The sequence below is a fragment of the Pseudorasbora parva genome, chromosome 1 (assembly GCF_024679245.1).
Source record: "Pseudorasbora parva isolate DD20220531a chromosome 1, ASM2467924v1, whole genome shotgun sequence".
Lineage (NCBI taxonomy): Eukaryota > Metazoa > Chordata > Actinopteri > Cypriniformes > Gobionidae > Pseudorasbora > Pseudorasbora parva.
Genome location: NC_090172.1, coordinates 9,118,050 through 9,137,079, shown reverse-complemented (window position 1 = coordinate 9,137,079; position 19,030 = coordinate 9,118,050). Strand labels below are relative to the sequence as shown.

The window sequence follows — 19,030 nt, the reverse complement described above, 5'->3', positions numbered from 1 at the left end:
TGAAATCAAATGTGTATGCAGTAATGCTTCTCCTTAACCAACCTTTGTGAATGTTGAGATCTATTTTACTGTGTCTAAATGATAACTTATTACGGATTTCCTCCTGGTGTCGATTCTAAATCTATTCTTTTTTTTAATGTTATATATGTCAAAATCTGTGTAAATAACAGAAAGGTCGCTGATTAACACTTGCAATTCAGTGTCGTAATAGTTTTTAAAAATATTCTGAAGGTAGTAAAAAAGGTATTAAAAAGTAGATTTAACTTAACAATTGTTGTATATACCCTGAGTCCGTTAGCGCATTTGAATGACGAAGCACGCGATCGTGTCGTTTACTGATGTTTACTCACGCGACGATAACCAACAACAGACATTTGAAGCAGTTTTACTTACCGGCTGCTTCCAAAGCAGGACCGAACCTTTATCTCTGGGACCGCTCCGTCAAAAACACACTTCTTTGGTATGATTTGGTGAAGTCCTGTGACAGCAGTGACCGTGGAGATCCGCGATGTTGTGAAGCTTCCCTTCATTTCTGCGTTCAAATCGGTTCAAATGCAGCGCTGCCTTCCCGGAATGCTGTGCTGAAGCGTTGAAGTCGCTCGACGTCACCCATAGGAATAAAGTGGAGCGCGGCGCCTGGATCGACTCGATCTGCAGCTGAGAGAGTGTTTATGGGTGTGCATTTCCTCTCTCTCGTCTCAGTCACGCGCGCGCGCACCCTACCGGGAGAAGAGCCCGTACGGCCCATACAAGGACCTTCCGCTCTATCGACGTCAAGCCGAGCCATACTCGAAAAAAACTCTCCGAAACTTGTGAGAAACCGGAAGGAGTATTTTTGACACAGAAATACTTCATCAAACGTCCAACATTAGTTTTTGAAACTTTGTCTATGTTTAGGATGGGAATTCAAGTCTTTAACAGTGTAAAAAGCTCAGTATGCATGAAACAGCATTTCACCACCCCTTTAAATTTCCTTATTGAACCAATCCTGGCTTAATCTAAACCCTGTCTGTGAAACTGGCCAACATTTAAAATGTATATTTAAATGAATATACACTACTATTCATTTATTTTAAATTAACAATTAAGTGTCCACAAACATTATTTAATTAAGTTTGCAATTGAGTACTGTATCCCATATACTTTTTCACAATGTTCCTAAATATTCGTTTTTTTTTTTACCATGCATTGCAGACTTAAACATTTGGTTTTCTGTGATGATTTAAATGTTGTTTTTGTTGATAGAACTAGCTGACTAACACAGATGAGGTTTGTTAAATTGTGAGACTGACATGTTCTAAAGTCTTTTTCTCCCAAACGAATCAATTATAATAAAAAATGATAAACAAATGACCATATGCCATTGTTTTTCAGCTGAAGTGTTAGTGAGAATTTATAGCTGTCATGGGGTTATATCAAAGCTGCATTTCAGATAAGTAATGTTGCATTTTTTTGTGTGTGTGAAAAAAAAACTATTAAAATTTTTTAAAAACAAATTATATTGAGGCCATACAAATATAAAGGTCACTAACAGGAAGATCTGTGACATTTGACTTTCTGCGTTTTGTTGTAAAGGATGAGCTCTGTCAGTTTAAAACTGATTATTTTTACATTGACTCAAGAGAGACATAAATAGAAAGTACAGCATGATGTTTTACTTTCTATTCATGCCTTGCTGATGGTTTATTTTTGAAGCTTGACTCATCTTTGTGTTTATGGAATAGTAACAGTAAAAATATTAGGATGCACTGAAATAAAAATTCTGGGCCAAAAACCAAAAATTCAGAATGCGCTTGGCCAAAAACTGAAATAAATAATAAATGAATTAAACTTATTTAATAATCAACTCTCATATATAGCTACAACTGAGTTGTACAAACATTTGAGTTGCATTTAAGGCAGTTTTCATATCAACTTTTTTAATAACAGAATTGTTTCTGCTCCAGGAATATAACTGTAATAACTTGTTTTCATGACACATTTATTCCAACATGTATTAAATAATAAAGACCTATCTGACAGGTAAATGAATATGTGCATATATTTAACAAAATGCTCCTCTAGCGTTACTTCTTTCTAGCTGACTTATGAGTTTTTGGACATTAGATAGCTTTCTCAAAGTAAATGTTACGTTTACCCTACAAGCTGTTTTATTGACATCTGTTGAAACATGAGATTGGATTCATTTCCAGTTGTACTGTATCTTTTATTTTTTTTTGCAATTGATCTTGAACTGAGGCGGCTACAGCGATCTGTTACGTCGCATTAAAGAGTGCCAAAACAACATTTATTGTTTGAATTTCGTAATAAATCAACACATTTTTTAAGTCGAAACTTTGCTTCTTATGACAAGTAACACGCTACAAATGTTTAGTGTTTTGTTCATGCATCAGCAAAAACAGAATAAAAGATTGTAGATTCAAGAAACCATATTGTTACCTATTAAAATTGAGAAATTAATATTTCCAATCTAGAGTTAGTGTCCACACAACTGACATGTTTATCTGTTGTAGCTTATCCACGTTGTGTGCATGAGATAGATGCTGAACACAGTCAAAACATGCCTTTGGAGAAGGGCTCCTCCAAAACCATTTCAGTACGATTTTTAGTCGGCTGAAAATCTTCGGTAGCTGAAATTTTGGTGCATACCTAAAAAAATATGATACAGTATTAATTAAAAAATTGTTGGGTAATGCTCCCCTGTTAAAAATATTTACTACTAGCCTTTACTTGATTACAGTACTTGATTCTTATTGGTCAGCTGTGGGATTCTGTGCTCAAATATTTCCATATAGTGACCACTGAAATGTATAATTGACTAATATTATTGATTTCTTACTTATTTGTGGCACTGTTATCTATTTCATATCGCATAATAAAAGCATTTAAACTTAAATAATCAATATTTCATGCCCATTTATTAATTTATTAAAGTATTCTTGTGAGATTAGCCGGACATTATTGGAGATCTGACACAAAGTGGAACATTTACATATAATTTCTCATAATGTGTGGTGAGTTTTGTTGTTTTTAGTTTGTTTGCTAGCCTCTGAGGTCGTCTTATTCACATTATTTTTAACGATAGAGCAGGCAGAGCCATTTTTAACATGAATGTGTCTGCTTTCTGGTGTCAGCTTATAGCTTTTTAGCTGGACAAATTATGCTGCTTGATGTTGAAAACTGGTATTTGTTACCATATGATTTTTTTTAACTTATTAAAGGATCTGTGTAAGGATTTATAAGTATTAATGATTAGTCAATGTGTGATCAGTTTGTAATGAAAAAAAAAAAAAAAAAACTTTTCCCATCTATATACAGACGTTTTTGCTGGAAATATCCAAAGGATGTGTCAGTTATGCACCTGAGAATCACTCTTCCGTAGCCCGAATGCCAGCCGAACTCAGCCCCGCCCACAAAAATTTTAGGTCGGGCAGTTCGGTCTGGACTTGCTCCATAGAGGAGTAATTATCCCCGAACAGAAACTGTTCGGACCAATGAAATCATCAGGGCGGGCTTTAGACGATGACGGACAGAGGATAAACAGTAATGTAATCATCCACGTCATCAAAGGGGCTTGGATTATATTTGTTTGAATCCTAAACGGAGAGCTTGTTTGTATATGCATTCGCCATCTCAATTTCTCTCAGAAATGATCATGTTTGGTAAGTACTCTGTGTGTCATTAAATTATTTTACAACACTGGCAAAGATCTTGTATTCCAGCCTGATTCCAGCACGTGTGCAGACAGGGTTGCCATGTTTTTACAACAAAACCCGCCAACTACTAGCCCTAAACAAAAGCTTCTCGGGGGGGATAATGTGAATGTGTCCTGCAAAGAAAAGGGATTAATTCAAACTATAGTCTCACATAGCTGTGTAGATTAGTTTGATTTATAAAGTATATTTGAGACTATCATAACAGTGTAATTTGAATTGCCTCATTTGTTGCCATGATGCCGATAATTCACAGAGCTGGGGCAAACGTATCCACAATGCCATGACCAGATGCTTTTTTAAATGCTGTTTTATCACTGCTTTGTTGTTGTTGGTTTTTTTGTTACTGAGAGGAAAGCACGCATCACATATTTACATATTTATCTTACCATCGCTCTTATTAACGTGGATGGCCTCAGGATGTTTGTTAACATTATGTCGCTGCAAAGGTATTATTCAAAGGTATAATTTCTTTTTACTTCTAAGCGAAGAACAGAAATGAACTTCGTCGACTCATGAGTATATCGGGGCATTGAGTCACGTTCAGTCTCTAGTACGTTACGTATACCCGGTAGTGTCAAAAGTACCATCTTAAATTTAATCTGACATTTTGAGCACTGTTGAGTGCACCTCTGATTGGCCATTGTGCTCATGCGCTTATCAATTATGTCTGTGATTGGCTGGAAAGATCAGTGCTACCAAAACATGTAAATATGCATCAATGACGCTCTTCACCGAGCACTTGCAGAGATACACATGGGAGCATTTGAAAGCAGGCAGGTCCGTTGATAGACGCCTACTCCCACTTTCAAAACACTTTCAAACACTTCCGTGTGCTTTCAAATGCTCCTGTGTGTTGATCATTTTAGCCAATCACAGACATATCTGATAAGAGCTTGAACACAATGGCCAGTCAGAGGTGTTTACGATTCCAGCTCAACAGTGCTCAAAGCCTTTTTAAAATTTCAGTACTGACTTAGGCCCCGTCCACACGAAGCCAGTGCTTTCCTAATACAATCTTTTTTTTTCCTCGTTTCAAGAAATATCTGCGTCCACACGAGATTACAAAACGGACTAAAAACGATGTAGTTTGCATGCTAGGCCAGTGTGTGGCGCTGTAATTCTGCCGCAGAAATACACTAAAAACAGAGAAGAAGAGTTGTGGCTAGAAGGGGTATAGCAGTGGTCGGAGGTGAGGCAAAATCTCACAGTAAAATAACAATAAATACATTTGCTACTTAACAGATGTGTTTTATTAATGCCTACACCGACCCCAACCCAAAACATACCCTTACAGGTATGCAGATACGGTAATTAAATGACGCGATATTGATGTGCGCATGCCCAGTGCCCGTGGTTTAATCCCTTAACTCTTCACCGTGCTGGATGTAGTGTGATGACATCACCGTTTCAGAAAATATACGGATTCGCTGTACACACGAAAACGGAAGATTATCGTTTTCAGATTTACCCACTTTGGGACCCGGTTTCGAAAAATATCAGATTCATGCTTCTAAAACGCCGGATCCGTGTGGACGAAACGCTGATACGGTACAAAATTTATACGTATACAGCTAAACGCGTATACGTATAACTCCGTGTGGACGGGGCCTTAGTCGGTACTTTTGACAACACTAGTGCATGGGTGTGTGAGCATGAGAAAAAAGTTGCTGGCTGCAGTTCACTTAGACACCACCGGTGTCGCTATTAAAAAAAGTTTCTGTATTCTACGTATTGCCCCTTTAATATTATTTGATTAATTATGGTTGTAACAAAAAACACATTTGTTTGTAGTTCAGATAGTTTTACTGCACTATATTAGTCTTGTAGTTTATCAATTGCAGCTAATTATTCAGTTGTATCATAGCCTGACAAGACAGACCCATATAAAGATGTTGGGTTTGGGAACACGCCGTTGGCAGGGCTCAATCCGGGGGGCGGGATAAACGATTGTCTTTTAAATTCCCTCTGCATCAAACTCAGAACACATCTTTTTTTGCCTTTCTTTGATCTTTTCTCAAAGCTTAACTCCAAGTCTTCCAGATTCGCGGCCAAAGCCGTTTCGAAAGACAGCTGTTCACCAGCTTCTTTGTTTTCAAGTAGCATGTAGAACCGTCGAAACTCTGCCATCATCATGTTAAGCCCGCCCACCAACTCTATATACAATGTGACTGGAGTTTGGTTTTTCAAGCTCGTAAACCAATGGAGAGTTGCTACACGCCCTGGCTGCAAATTAGATTTGCTGCCGCTAGGGTGCGTCTAGATTTCTAGGTTAGTTGTGTCACACATTCACAGAAAAAAAGCTTACTTCCATGTGGAAACATGAGGTGGATATTGTCCACAAAAATGCAGGAAAAAATCTCTCCTCAAAATCGATCGCAATTAGCAAGTCATGTTTTCCCATTCCTGGAAAAAACAGATTTTTAAAGCGATAGTTCAACCAAAAATGAAAATTCTGAGTGAAGATATATTGAAGAATTTTGGGATTCTCTCTTTTCTCATCACAAATCACATCGGAAATTTCAATTGGCTGCCTGCTGGAGAAAAAAAAAAACGGTTCTGAAAGTGATTCCAACTGTATTATTTTTCAGTGCCATTATCATTATAGTTGTGTGTTATTCTTTTATGTTGAAAATGTTTTTTAGAAATACGTCATTATCATTATAGCTACCGCCCTTGGTGAACATTATGAACATTAGCAGTAACGGTGTAGCAAGATAAGAGCGAAACAATGGAGTATGCAGGCGTTTGCAACACTCCCTGCGCTCTTGAGGCGGGTTTGTGCTTTCCTTTTAATGCGTGTGTTTCTAGTGTCTTCTGTCTTTAGTGTCTGTGGTTGTTTTTATGGTGTGCCTGACAAAGAGAAAGAAGCAAGTCATGCTTTCCCCTTTCTCTGCCCTTCTGGGAATGACTGGGCTGTGGCTGGGATGGCTGAAATCACATTATTTCACAGGAAGCAGTCCAGCCCTGAGCCGAGGTAAAGCCAGGCAGCTAAGCTGAATTAGCTGCGAGGAGGCTGCACATTAGGGCAGCTCGCTCACAGGGACATCTGCTGATGTGTGTGTGTGTGTGTGTGCTTTCTACTCAGGTCTACTATTTATTTCACTTCAGGTAAGCAGCAAGAAAGCATTAAATCTCTAAAATGTCCTTGTCAGCTGCACTCTGCCTCAAAGAGCAAAGCGCAAAGCTGAACTGGGCTTCTGCTGTGAAGGTGCCGGGGCCTCAGACGGACCCCCGCTCTGCTTTAACACGAGGGCATCTGACAGGCAAGCATGTGGGTCGGAGCAGCTGCATTCTGGTAGTGCCAGGCTATGGGTCACAGGTTCGCAGCGTTCACTGGTTTATCTGCTTCGGAGCCACGAGGAGCCGTTAACTGGATTAAAACCTTGGGATGAGATGACGATTTAATCAGGGAGAGAAAGGTGGCGGTGCTACGCAAATGGACGACTATGAGGCCAGACAGTGAATTACTGTTATTGGAAACCTAATTACTTATTTAATAATAGGGTTTTGTAGTTTTAAGGTCATCTACATGCAATTATTCTCCTATTAATTTTAATTTGATTTAAAAGCACACTTTCTCTTCCAGGAAAATTGACCCAAAAATATTGATAATTTATTTGTTGTGTACAAAACATTATTGGCTTGGACGGTAGAATTTATGGACAAATCAAATGCCAAATTCCTGATGATTTTATTTATTTATTTATTTTTAAAAGCTGCACAATTTGGCAATTACACCATATATTATATATTATATGGTCCCAATTGGCACTAAGGGGCCTAAAGTGTGCCAAGAAAACATCCCCCACACCATTTTACCACCACCACCATCACCACCAGCCTGCACAGTGGTAACAAGGCATGATGGATCCATGCTCTCATCCTGTTTACGCCAAATTCTGACTCTACAATCTGAATGTCTCAACAGAAATCGAGACTCATCAGACCAGGCAACATTTTTCCAGTCTTCAACTGTCCAATTTTGGTGAGCTTGTGTAAATTGTATTTGTAGTGGAGATGAGTGGTACCCGGTGGGGTCTTCTGCTGTTGTAGCCCATCCTCCTCAAGGTTGTACATGTTGTGGCTTCACAAATGCTTTGCTGCATCGCGCGTATCACCCTCCACCACTGAAGAGCGCGTGCCGAGTTCAACCAAAGGCTATAATGTTGACGAGAGGAAAGTTAATTTTTCTGAGGGTAAACTTTCTATTTCATAGGAAGTTATAAAGATAATGTTGGAATAATGACACAGACATAACCTGGCTACTTCCTCTTATCTTGACAGCGTTTGTCCAAGGCACTTCAATTCAACTGCGCCTGACAGAAGAGTCAATTTTTTTCTGAGATGTTTACACTTTACAACAAATAAATAGCTTTTTAAAACCATATAAGTCCTTGTGACCGTTGAGAGATGGCATCTGTGAAGGCGTGAACAAATTCCAGCTGCTGGAGAGGACAGTGTCGACATTTCTAATGCGGCAGACAAACTGTGTGCGCATGTCAATTAAACTGACATATTATACCCAAAACATATTCATACAGTGGATTACCAGTAAAATGTATACAAATTTGCGAAATTGGGACCAAAATTATTCAGACACTGACCTGACCATGTTTTGCTGGCGTGTTTTTTCTTTAATTGCCAAAGTGACCTTTTACACCACAGACTGAACAAAATGAAGCATTGCTTGGGATTGGTTGACCTAAATTGGTATTGTCTAATTGTGTGCTTAAATTTAACAGCTGACAGCTGATTGGTTGAATGCAATCCATTACATATTTTTTTCTATCAACGTTATCTGACATTATCAAGATGAATTTGTTCTGACACAGTTTAACTTGTCATATTTTCTTACTATTTTACTATAGCAAATGATCTGTAATAGTGTCTGCGTGCGTGCGTGTGTGTAATATATTAAATAATAATATTTTTCCTATTATGTTATTGCTGTTATTACTATTGGTAAATATACATTTAGAAAATTACTATTTCAATCTAAAAATGATGTTTTTTAAACTTGTATTATTCTATTGGTAACACTTCACTGTAGGGTTTCATGTTTCAACATTAGATAACTACATTAGTTCAGATGCACCAACAATAAAAAAAATACTTCTAAATCATGTATTAATCTTAATGATAATGTGAATATTTTCTAATGTATTATTAAAAGTTGTGTAACCTGAACTTACAATGAACAGTAGTATTTGTATTTACTAACTACAAACATGAATAAATACTGTTAGTTAATGTTAGTTACTGCATTATCTGAGGGGATCATTTTACTAAAAACTGAAAACTTTAACTAAACACTTAAATGTGTTTTGGCTGTTCGTTTACATGACAACAGCGTTTTGGGGGCCTAAAAAAGATCAGATCTTTTGAAAACCGTGTTTGAAAGTGCAAGTTTTTGAAAACAATAATGTTACCGTCTCTGTGTAAACTACTATTTTTGAAATGACTATTCTGCAAATTTGTGAAACCTGACATAATTTGTATTACATGTTCTGTTCTATGTCTATAGACGCGTATAGTGTTTCTTTACAAAGTGACATCACCAACTACAGGCCTGGCGAGAATAAAAGTGTCTTCAAACTTCAAACATGGATCCACATGAACGCTTTGACCAAGTTGTCGTCTGTATGCGAAACTTTGGGAAAACGTAAATAATTTTTTTTTCCATTTTTAGTAAGCCGTTATGTAAATGTACCCTAATTTTAGATAATAAGACCTTGTAAAGTGAAACCATTTTATTTAACAGGATTAGAACGGTGGAATGAGATAATGATTTAATCAGGGAGAGAAAGGCGGCGGCTCTGTGAAAGGTGGACGAATATGAGACCAGACATTTTTAATAAAAAGCAGGATGCTGTCACATCACGAACAGATCATCGAGTCAGATCAGCAGACTGATTATTTGCTTTGTTTAAAGGGAATATTGTTAGACGCCATGAGCTCGGTGTTCTTTCACTTCAGCGCTTTAATGAATGTTGAGATATTGAGTTGGACTGGACGTGATCCCTCTGGATTGGGATATATTATCTGTCTGCCGTGCTGGGAAAACACCCAAACTCTGAGGGAGAGTCACTGCTGGAGGATGTTAGGACAGAGTCTGATCTTAAATCGAAACACCTGTGTGTTATCACGCTTGTTAAGAACTAGGATACGTGCCCTGGGTCGTGTGTTTGGCCACATGGAATTTGCACATTGCCCATTTTCAGTACTTTCTTACTTACTACTTACTGAGTCTCATGCCATAAATGTTGTACACTGCCTGTGAAACCTTTAATATAGTTAATCACCAAAAATATGGACAGACTGGTGCACATTATGTTATTAGAAACCCCAAAGATGGGGTTTTGTGGCTTTTAAAGGGATATAGTTCACCCAAAAATGTATTCATGTCATTCCAAACCCATAAGACTTTCATTCATTTTCAGAACACAAATATCTTTTTGATCAAATCTGAAAAATTCTGTCCCTCCATTGACAGCTACGCAACTGACGCCCTAAAAAAGTTCATAAAGAGATTGTAAAACTAATCCATTGAGCTCCTTAATAGAATTGTTCTGAAGAGACACGATCAATTTATTGGATGAAGCGATTTAATTTAGGCTTTTATTCACATATAAGAGCTTTCTTTTCACGTGTGATCAATTTAATCTTGAGACAAAACAATGGAAGTCACATATTTTAAGATGTCAGTGCAAATTTCTTTAAGTTACAATAGCCTAAACGTGCATTTTAGTCTGGGACTAGCTTAATAGCTAGCCTTGTCTGTGAACCCGGGGGTGTATTTCAGTTTGTCTTCATGTCTGACTAGTGTCTCTTCCTGTTTGCAGGAGGCTGGACCCCTCCGAGCGTCCTCTTCAGATGGTCTATGACTACCTGACTGCTATGGGCTATGAAGACCCGCTCCGTGTCCAGCAGGAAGCCGCCAACTCGGACCTAAGCTGCATGATCCGCTTCTACAGTGGTGAGTTGTGGGCCGGTTTCAGCCTGAACGCTGCCACTGCTAACTCTATTGACCGGGCCAAAATCCCAGAGCTCTGTGAACAGTTTGCTGGCTTTGCAGAGCAAACTCTTTGAGTCTACCAGAGCTGTTGTTTCGTATCTGCGTGAGAGGGCTGCTCGTGCGCCATATGTGTCTGCTTTTCTCAGTGTGAGTACTACTGTATGGCCGCAAATCTGTGTTTTCATATATACAACCCTTTTCCTTATTCTGTCTTTGGTCTGACAGCTTTTGGAATGAATAATGGGCTTTTTTCTCATGTTAGGCATCAGTGTGTGTCAACATCAGTTTTGAGGGGATTGTGTCTGATTCTAGGTCTTTCTCTTCAGTCACACAAAGGATGCCAATTACGCTTTTGTTCCAGTATCCACCATGTACAAACCTTTTTTTGGTTGTTTGAAATTGCAGAGGCAGATTGAAAAAAAACAGCAGCAAAATGTGTTTTTCCACCATTGCTTGTCCAAAACTGTCCAGATAACCATTATAATACCTTCATACTTTAAAAATAAAGTAAAGCAATCTCTGTCATGAATGAAAACCTGGGCTACAAATTAATACAACTGCAAAACTGCTGAAGCATTTTGTTTCTATATGTATTTATTTACTTTTATTATTTTTCTGTATAATTACACACACACACACACACACACACACACACACACACGCGCACGCACACGCACCATAATTACACGACTTTATGTCGATGGATATCAAAACAAAAATGTATGCACCTCTTAAATGTTGTGATGTTATTTCCATCAAGAGGTGCATCAATTTGTAGTCAAGATCTTGTGCTGACAATGTATGAGTCCAGCACTCTGTAAAGTCTACTACAGCACATCCCAAAGACTTTCAATGAATTTAACACCTCTAGGTGCCAATTCATGTGTGGAAATCTTCATGTTCCCTCCCAAACATTCTTTCACAATTTGTGCCTGATCCATCTTGACATTGTCATTCTGGAATATGGCCATGATGTGTCTCAAGACTGTCAACACACATAACTAGAAACATAATAATCATTGCAATAATGATCCATTCATAGGCTATTAAGCATTTGCCTATTTAAGTGTGTGTGTGTGTGTGTTAGATATGTTATGTATGCACACTAATCAGAACATTATGACTACCTTCCTAATATTGTGGTGGTCCCCCTTTTTCTGCCAAAACAGTCCTGACCAGTTGGGGCATAGACTCTTCTAGACCACTGATGGTGTGCTCTGGTATCTGGTACCAATATGTTAGCAGCAGATCCTTTAAGTCCTGTAAGTTACGAGGTGGGGCCATCATGGATTGGACTTGTTTGCTCAGCACACCCCACAAATGTTGATTGGATTGAGATCTGGGGAATCTGGAGGCCAAGGAAACACCTCATACTCGTTGTTGTGCTCCTCAAACCATTCCTGAACCATTTTTGCTTTGGGGCAGGGCGCATTATCCTGCTGAATGAGGCCACAGCCACCCGGGAATTCCGTTTCCATAAAAGTGTGTACATGGTCTGCAACAATGCTTAGGTAGGTGGTACATGTCAAAGTAACATCCAAATGGATGGCAGGACCCAAGGTTTCCCAGGAGAACATTCCCCAAAGCATCATACTGCCTTCGCTGGCTTGCCTTCTTCCCATAGTGCATCCTGGTGCCATGTGTTCCCCAGGTAAGCGACACACATTCACCCGGCCATCCACGTGATGTAAAAGAAAACATGATTTATCAGACCAGGTCACCTTCTTCCACTGATCTGTGGTCCAGTTCAATGCTCACATGGCAACTGTTGGCGCTTTCAGCAGTGGACAGGGGTCAACATGGCTACCCTGACTAGTTTGCGGATATGCAGCTGCATACACAACAAACTGTGATGCACTGTGTTCTGACATCTTTTCTATCAGAACCACCATTAACTTGAGCAATCTAAGCTACAGTAGCTCGTCTCATTGATCGGTCCACACAGGCCAGCCTTAGCTCCCCACGTTCATCAATGAGCCAACGCCCATGACCCTATCGCCGGTTCTCCACTGTTTCTTCTTTGGACCACTTTTGAGAGATACTGATCACTGCAGACCGGGAACACCCCACAAGAGTAGCAGTTTTGGAGATGCTTGTCATCTAGCCATCACAATTGCCTTGTCAAACTCGCTCAAATCCTTACGTTTGCCCATATTTCCTGCTTCAACTTTGAGGACAAAATGTTCACTTGCTGCTGAATATATCCCAACCACTGACAGGTGGCATCAGGCCTTTTATTTAACAAAAATAAAACCTACAAATGTCGAAAAAGACAATGAAGTGTCCAAATAAACGGGGGATCTGGTGTCCTTGTCATGCTGGTGAATTGTGAAGGAGGGGCAGTGTTCAGTGCTCTCCTCTCTGGTTCAGGGCACGAGCGGTAGCTGGTTGTCCTCAGAGGCTCATCTTCCCTGAGGCTGTAGCGAGAGGGAATGGCGGCCCGGCATCCTAACCCCTTCGGTCAAAATGTGAGCTTCCCATCCGAACCACAAGTGCACTCAGGTGCAGACGACTCGGTCCATATGGCGGTCTGGGAATCCCTCCATGTTCCCTTTCCTGGACCCTCGAGGACACCCGAGTGCATGCATGGGGAAAAGAGACCTCTCTTGGAGTGGTGCAATGTATTTAACAGCAGCTGTGGTGAGGCTTCATTAGATTCAGGTGTCCCTCATAACGCCCCGCCGGTCCTGGTTGTTACCGCTCCTCTCCTCTCTCACACCCACTCCTTATCTCTATATATAACATTGGTTCAGATCTAGACCTATTGGTTCACACCCTAACCTTAAAGGGTTAGTTCACCCAAAAATGAAATTGATGTCATTAAGGACTCACCCTAATGTCGTTCCACACCCGTTCAAAACCTCCGTTCATCTTCACAGTTTGATATTTTATATTTAGTCAGAGAGCGTATCTAAGTTAATGCACACTATACTGTTCATGTAAAAACATAAAAACATCATCAAAGTAGTCCATATGTGACATCAGTTAGTTAATTAAAATCTCCTGAAGCATCAAAAATACATTTTGGTCGAAAAATAGCAAAAACTTTTTCGAAATAGAAATCTAGACGCACCCTAGCGGCAGCAAATCTAATCTGCCTGCGAGTGTCGTCTAGCAACTCTCAATACACTTCTGAGCTGTAATCCCCTAACTCTTGCCGGGCCAATCACATCGTGTATAGAGTCGGTGGGCGGGGCCATAATGACCATGACTGAGTTGCGTTTGCGTGCTTCTAGTAAACACAGAAACTGGCGAATGGCGGTCTTTCGAATCAGCTTTGACCACGACTCTGGAAGACTTGGAGTTAAGCTTTTCTCGGAGAAAAGAACAAAGAACGGCACTGAAGTCTTTCTTAAAAAGGGAAGATGTGTTCGGGGTTTTGCCGACCAGATTCGGCGAATGTTTAATCTATCAACAAGCTCTGCTTCACGTTCGTTGCTCTGGTTGGTGTAGCGCTATCCTATCGCATGGAGAGGGAGTTTGAAAGACAACCGTTTATCCCGCCTCTCGGATTGAGCCCTGTCAATGGTGAGTTTCCAGACCAAACATCTTGGGTGTGGGTCTGGCTTGTCAGGCTAGCAAAAACTATGACTTTATTCAGCATTGTCTTCTCTTCCGCATTTTTTTTCAACCCCAAATAAAGATTCAAACTGTCATGAATCAGCAATATTGCGTAGTTTGGCACGCGATCCGAATCATGAATCAATATGCTGATCATAACCGTTTGAATCTTTATTTGAGGTTTGAAAACAAACGCGGAAGAGAAGACAATGCTGAATAAAGTCGTAGTTTTTGCTACTTTTGGACCAAAATGTATTTTCGATGCTTCAGGAGATTCTAATTAACTAACTGATGTCACATATGGACCACTTTGATGATGTTTTTATTCCCTTTCTGGACATGGACAGTATAGTGTGCATGCACTTAGATCCGCTGTCGGACTAAATATAAAATATCTTAAACTGTGTTCTGAAGATGAACGGAGGTCTTACGGGTGTGGAATGACATTAGGGTGAGTCATTAATGACATCAATTTCATTTTTGGGTGAACTAACCCTTTAAGCATGTGCAGTAATAATGGTGTATAATGACAATGCAAATTTCATGAAAATTTGAAAGAAAATTCCTTCCATATGGATGCGTCCTCTATACTGTCCTTTCTGATTGTATTTAAGCAGTGGCTGTTAGCCACAGACTCTCTCTGGGCCTCAGTAACCCACGGCTCCCCTTGGTCTGGGGCACAGAGTAAATGCCCATCTGTCAGGGCCGCAGGGGAATGGAGACGTACCATTTCTCATCCTCGGGTCCTGTCAGGGTGGTAGTGGTTAGGTACAGTCCTGCACGTCCGCTTGATATATAGCCACGGAGACTGAACCGACGACCTGCATCCTCCTCTCATTTGTACACTGTGACTCTGGGGACAGGTGAGACTAGTGGAATAGAGTGCTGGGTGTTCACTGTCCTAAACCCTCCAAACACCCTTCCCTACATCTTGGAGGTGAGGAAGACGATCGATATTGTATAGTTTTATAATAGTACTTTATCACAATGTTGCATTGATCTACTGATGCCAACTATTGATTTTTACTTGTGTTTATTTTAAATCGCAAGGCTTTACAGTTTCATGGGTATTACAAATTGCACTTGCTTCTAAAAGAGGGCAGATGATGCAATAGATCGTTATGTTCTCATGTGAGAATAAATGAAACTCTATTTGTGATAATGGCCATGTTAGCACACCTGCAGGTGCTGAATTTTTCACATTGTGTCTCATTCAGTAATATTATTTGGTTAGACTTTATATTAAGGTGTCTGTGTTATAGTGCACCGGTAATTATACTTTACTTTTAATAGTTTTTAAATGTATTAAATTGCAGCTTCATCATTCCAAATGAGTATTACAAATATGAGCCCCGTTTCCACCAAAATTACCCGGAAAAATTTGTACCAGGAACTTTTTTACAGGAACTTTTCTCCCCCCAGACCTGCAGCTGTCTGCGTTTCCACCGCGATAATGTTCCGTGAAGATTAGGCGAATTAGTCCGGTGATGTAGGACTGCGCGCGACTGCTCCTCGAGTCAGTGACGGACAGTGATCATTTTTGTGTGTACCGATTGAAAGATTTAGCGTATATAGCAGTTTTTATATTGCCCCAGGCAGTTTTTACTTTAACTGCGCCTGACAGAAGAAATTTTTTTTTTCTGAGATGATTATTACACTTTACAACAAATAAGTCCTGGTGGCCGTTAAGAGTTGCTATGGCTACAGTTAACACATTCCAGCTGCTGGAGAAAACAGCGTTGACAATTTTGATGCGGCAGACAAACTGCATGTGACAAAATGATTGCGATTGAAAGTCATCACATGTAAACATCAGATCGGTTTAGATAACGCTCAGTAAACAGTCCACTGTGCCATTATTCCAACATTATCTTCATAACTTACGAAATAAAAAGTTTACCCCTCAGAAAAATGAGCTTTCCTCTCTTGTCAACATGAGCGCGGCGCGCGCTGTCACGTCATGTAAGGACACACACTTAAAAGTAATCGGTCAGGTCGTTTACATGGTGAAAAATATAGACTGTAAAAAAATTAATAACGAGTATGGAAGAGATTCAAGCTGTGCTGTTTTTGCTGGTTTTGTATACACTGTAAAAAATTATTTAGAAAAAAAGTTACCTGGTTGCCTTAATTTTGAGTTCATTGAACTTAAAATTTTGAGTTTATACAATGAACATTTTTTGAGATTCGACAACCTTTATTAAAATATTTTTAAAATATTTTGTAAGCATATTGGGTAATTGTGTGTTTTATTTCTGATGATGCAGTGAAACATGCCAAATAGTGCTATTTCCATGATTTATCAATTTTTTTTTTTATGTTGTTCAGATACAATAATATTTTGAGTTTCTATTTAATAAACAAATGTCCTTCATTGTATCAACTCAAATTTTTAATTTCAATAAACTCAAAATTTTAAGGCAACCAGGTTACTTACTTTAAGTTAAACCAACAAAAACCAACACAAATTGTTTACAGTGTAGGTTTACGAGGTAATTAACAACGACAGAAAAGAGCACTAATATGGAGATTCAGCAGCATGCAGCATATTCAGAAAGCTTGTAAAGCTAGATTTATAATGACAATGTATATTATTATCAGCTATTGCGGACATTGCACGTGAGATGGCTGAGACGAACGCGCGCCATCAGACAGAGCTAGACTGATATTTACTGAACGAGACCGAACCTCGCAAAAGACTTTTAAAAATGCCGGTTGAAATAAAATGCTAAACCAATCAGCGTGTTCAGCGCCCAAGTCCCGCCCTCGAAAGTTCCTGAACTTTGAAAAAGTACTACCTCTCGAGCAGGGCCGTTTGGAGGGGGAAATATTTACCCGGAACTTCATTTAGACCCTGGTTCCTGTGGTCTAAACACACCGAGTACCACCCAAAGTTCCTGGGTAAAGTTCCTGTGGTCGAAACGGGGCTATAGTTAAATATATGACATAAAAGATTCAATAGAAATAACTTTTTTTTCTAGTTTACTTTTGTTTACCATAAATACTAAGTCCATACATAATAGTACATTTTCACCATATTTCAAAGAAAATGGAAGTAGTTATGAAATGGCATATAATGACGTACTTACGTCTTACTTGAAGAGATCACCCAAAAAACTCACCCTTAAGCCATCTTCCTAACAATACATTTAGAGTTATATTAAAAAATGAAAAAAAAAAAACCTTTATGAACTAAAATAACTAGCTATAGAGTCACAAGTGTAATACTATCGATTTCATATGCAAAGATGTTAGCCAATCAGAGCAGTGGCTGTTTACATCGAAGTCTCACTGCAGACACGCACCTTAAAACAGAGTGTTGAAATTAGAGGCTAAAATCAAAGTATGCTTAAGTGTGCTGCTTTTTTACAAGTGATAGATCACACTGTTGATTGTGCCTGAGAAAAAATGCAATTGCCGTATATATATTTCTACAGTGAAGCATATAGCCAGTGTGTTGAAATATGATTTACATGATATGTAGCAGAATAGTAAGTACAAAGAAAAAAGATGAGAGCCACAGCGTGGGAGAAACCTTCAAATCACTTCTTGTAGGGATGATAGACGATCAAAGATGTAGAGCAGAGTGAGTTTGAGGAGTCAGTGAGGATCTTGCCTGCCCAATTTCTGGATCTTATCTTTTTCACATGTTCATGTACATGTTTGACCAGCTATGCATGTATGTTTTTTTGGTGAACTCATCTCCTAAACTGTGTCATGGTGAACACTGTGTCTTTATCTTTGTAAGGCGCATCGTTGTGTAATTTTTCGCAGCAGACGGGTCAAGGTACAGCGCAGCTGTTAAAAATCGAATTCTCACTGCAATAAAAATATCAACACTGTATTGCTGTAATAATGCTCGAATCCATTGTGAATTCCACTAATACACAAGAAATTCAGTGATTATTTTAAAAGAATATAGTGACATGTTATATACAGTATAAAAGCATATAGTGTGTGTTAATTGGGAGGGTGAGTCAGCTTGTAAGCACACCTGTATCCCTGAATCAGTGTCATATTGAACTACTGCATGAGAGAGTGCTACAAGACTAATTATTGGAGAGAAATGATACACGTTCATAGTAGTATCAGTTCTTATCTGTAAACCGTTCCAGTTCTGATCATATAAAAGCCTATCTATGATGTTGTAAAAAGTCTTAGATGATGTTATAAATTTTAAAGTTGTGCCTCAGTATCTCAGGAATATCTCATTTCAGCACAGGTGTTTGTTGGCCAGTTGGAGGAAATGGCAGTTGAGTGGCTGCTGAACTTTTGGACTCTTTAAGAAGCTCTTCAAATGCCTAGATCGATCAAGGAAGAGCGAAAGAGAGAGAAAGCGATTATTGTCCTCACAGTGAGTTCCGGCTGGTGGCTTAGATGCTGGCCAGACCCTGCGAGATTTGGCCGCTCGTTTTGTAAACTTGTGGAAAAAAAGGGCCGGCCAGAGTCAAAGCCAGCTCAGCCACCAAAGACGGCCCGTTCACACCAAAGATGATAACTATGACAATAAATGTATAGGCCTCATTTCAGAAATAGGGTTTAGATTAACTCAGGTGTAGGCCCTAGTTTATATATATAATTTTTTTTTTATAAAAGAACCTGAGACATTATTGGTGTGCATCTTGAAACAAAACAGTGACACTAGCCCTATTTGGTTGGTAATTGTTTCTCACGTGGACGTCCATAAAAATAAATGTGCATGTCACCTCAATGATAACTTGTGCATTCAGATGGTAAT

At 39.2% G+C, this 19,030-nt stretch overlaps 1 protein-coding gene across 1 annotated transcript in view; it reads left to right on the top strand.

Moving 5' to 3' along the window:
- Window positions 1-19,030, top strand: part of phlpp2 (PH domain and leucine rich repeat protein phosphatase 2) — a 97,749-nt gene that overhangs the window by 10,292 nt on the left and 68,427 nt on the right. The window contains exon 3 of the mRNA XM_067417300.1: window positions 10,559-10,692. Within this exon, the coding sequence (XP_067273401.1) occupies window positions 10,559-10,692 (134 nt within the window). The remainder of the gene's footprint in view (window positions 1-10,558; window positions 10,693-19,030) is intronic.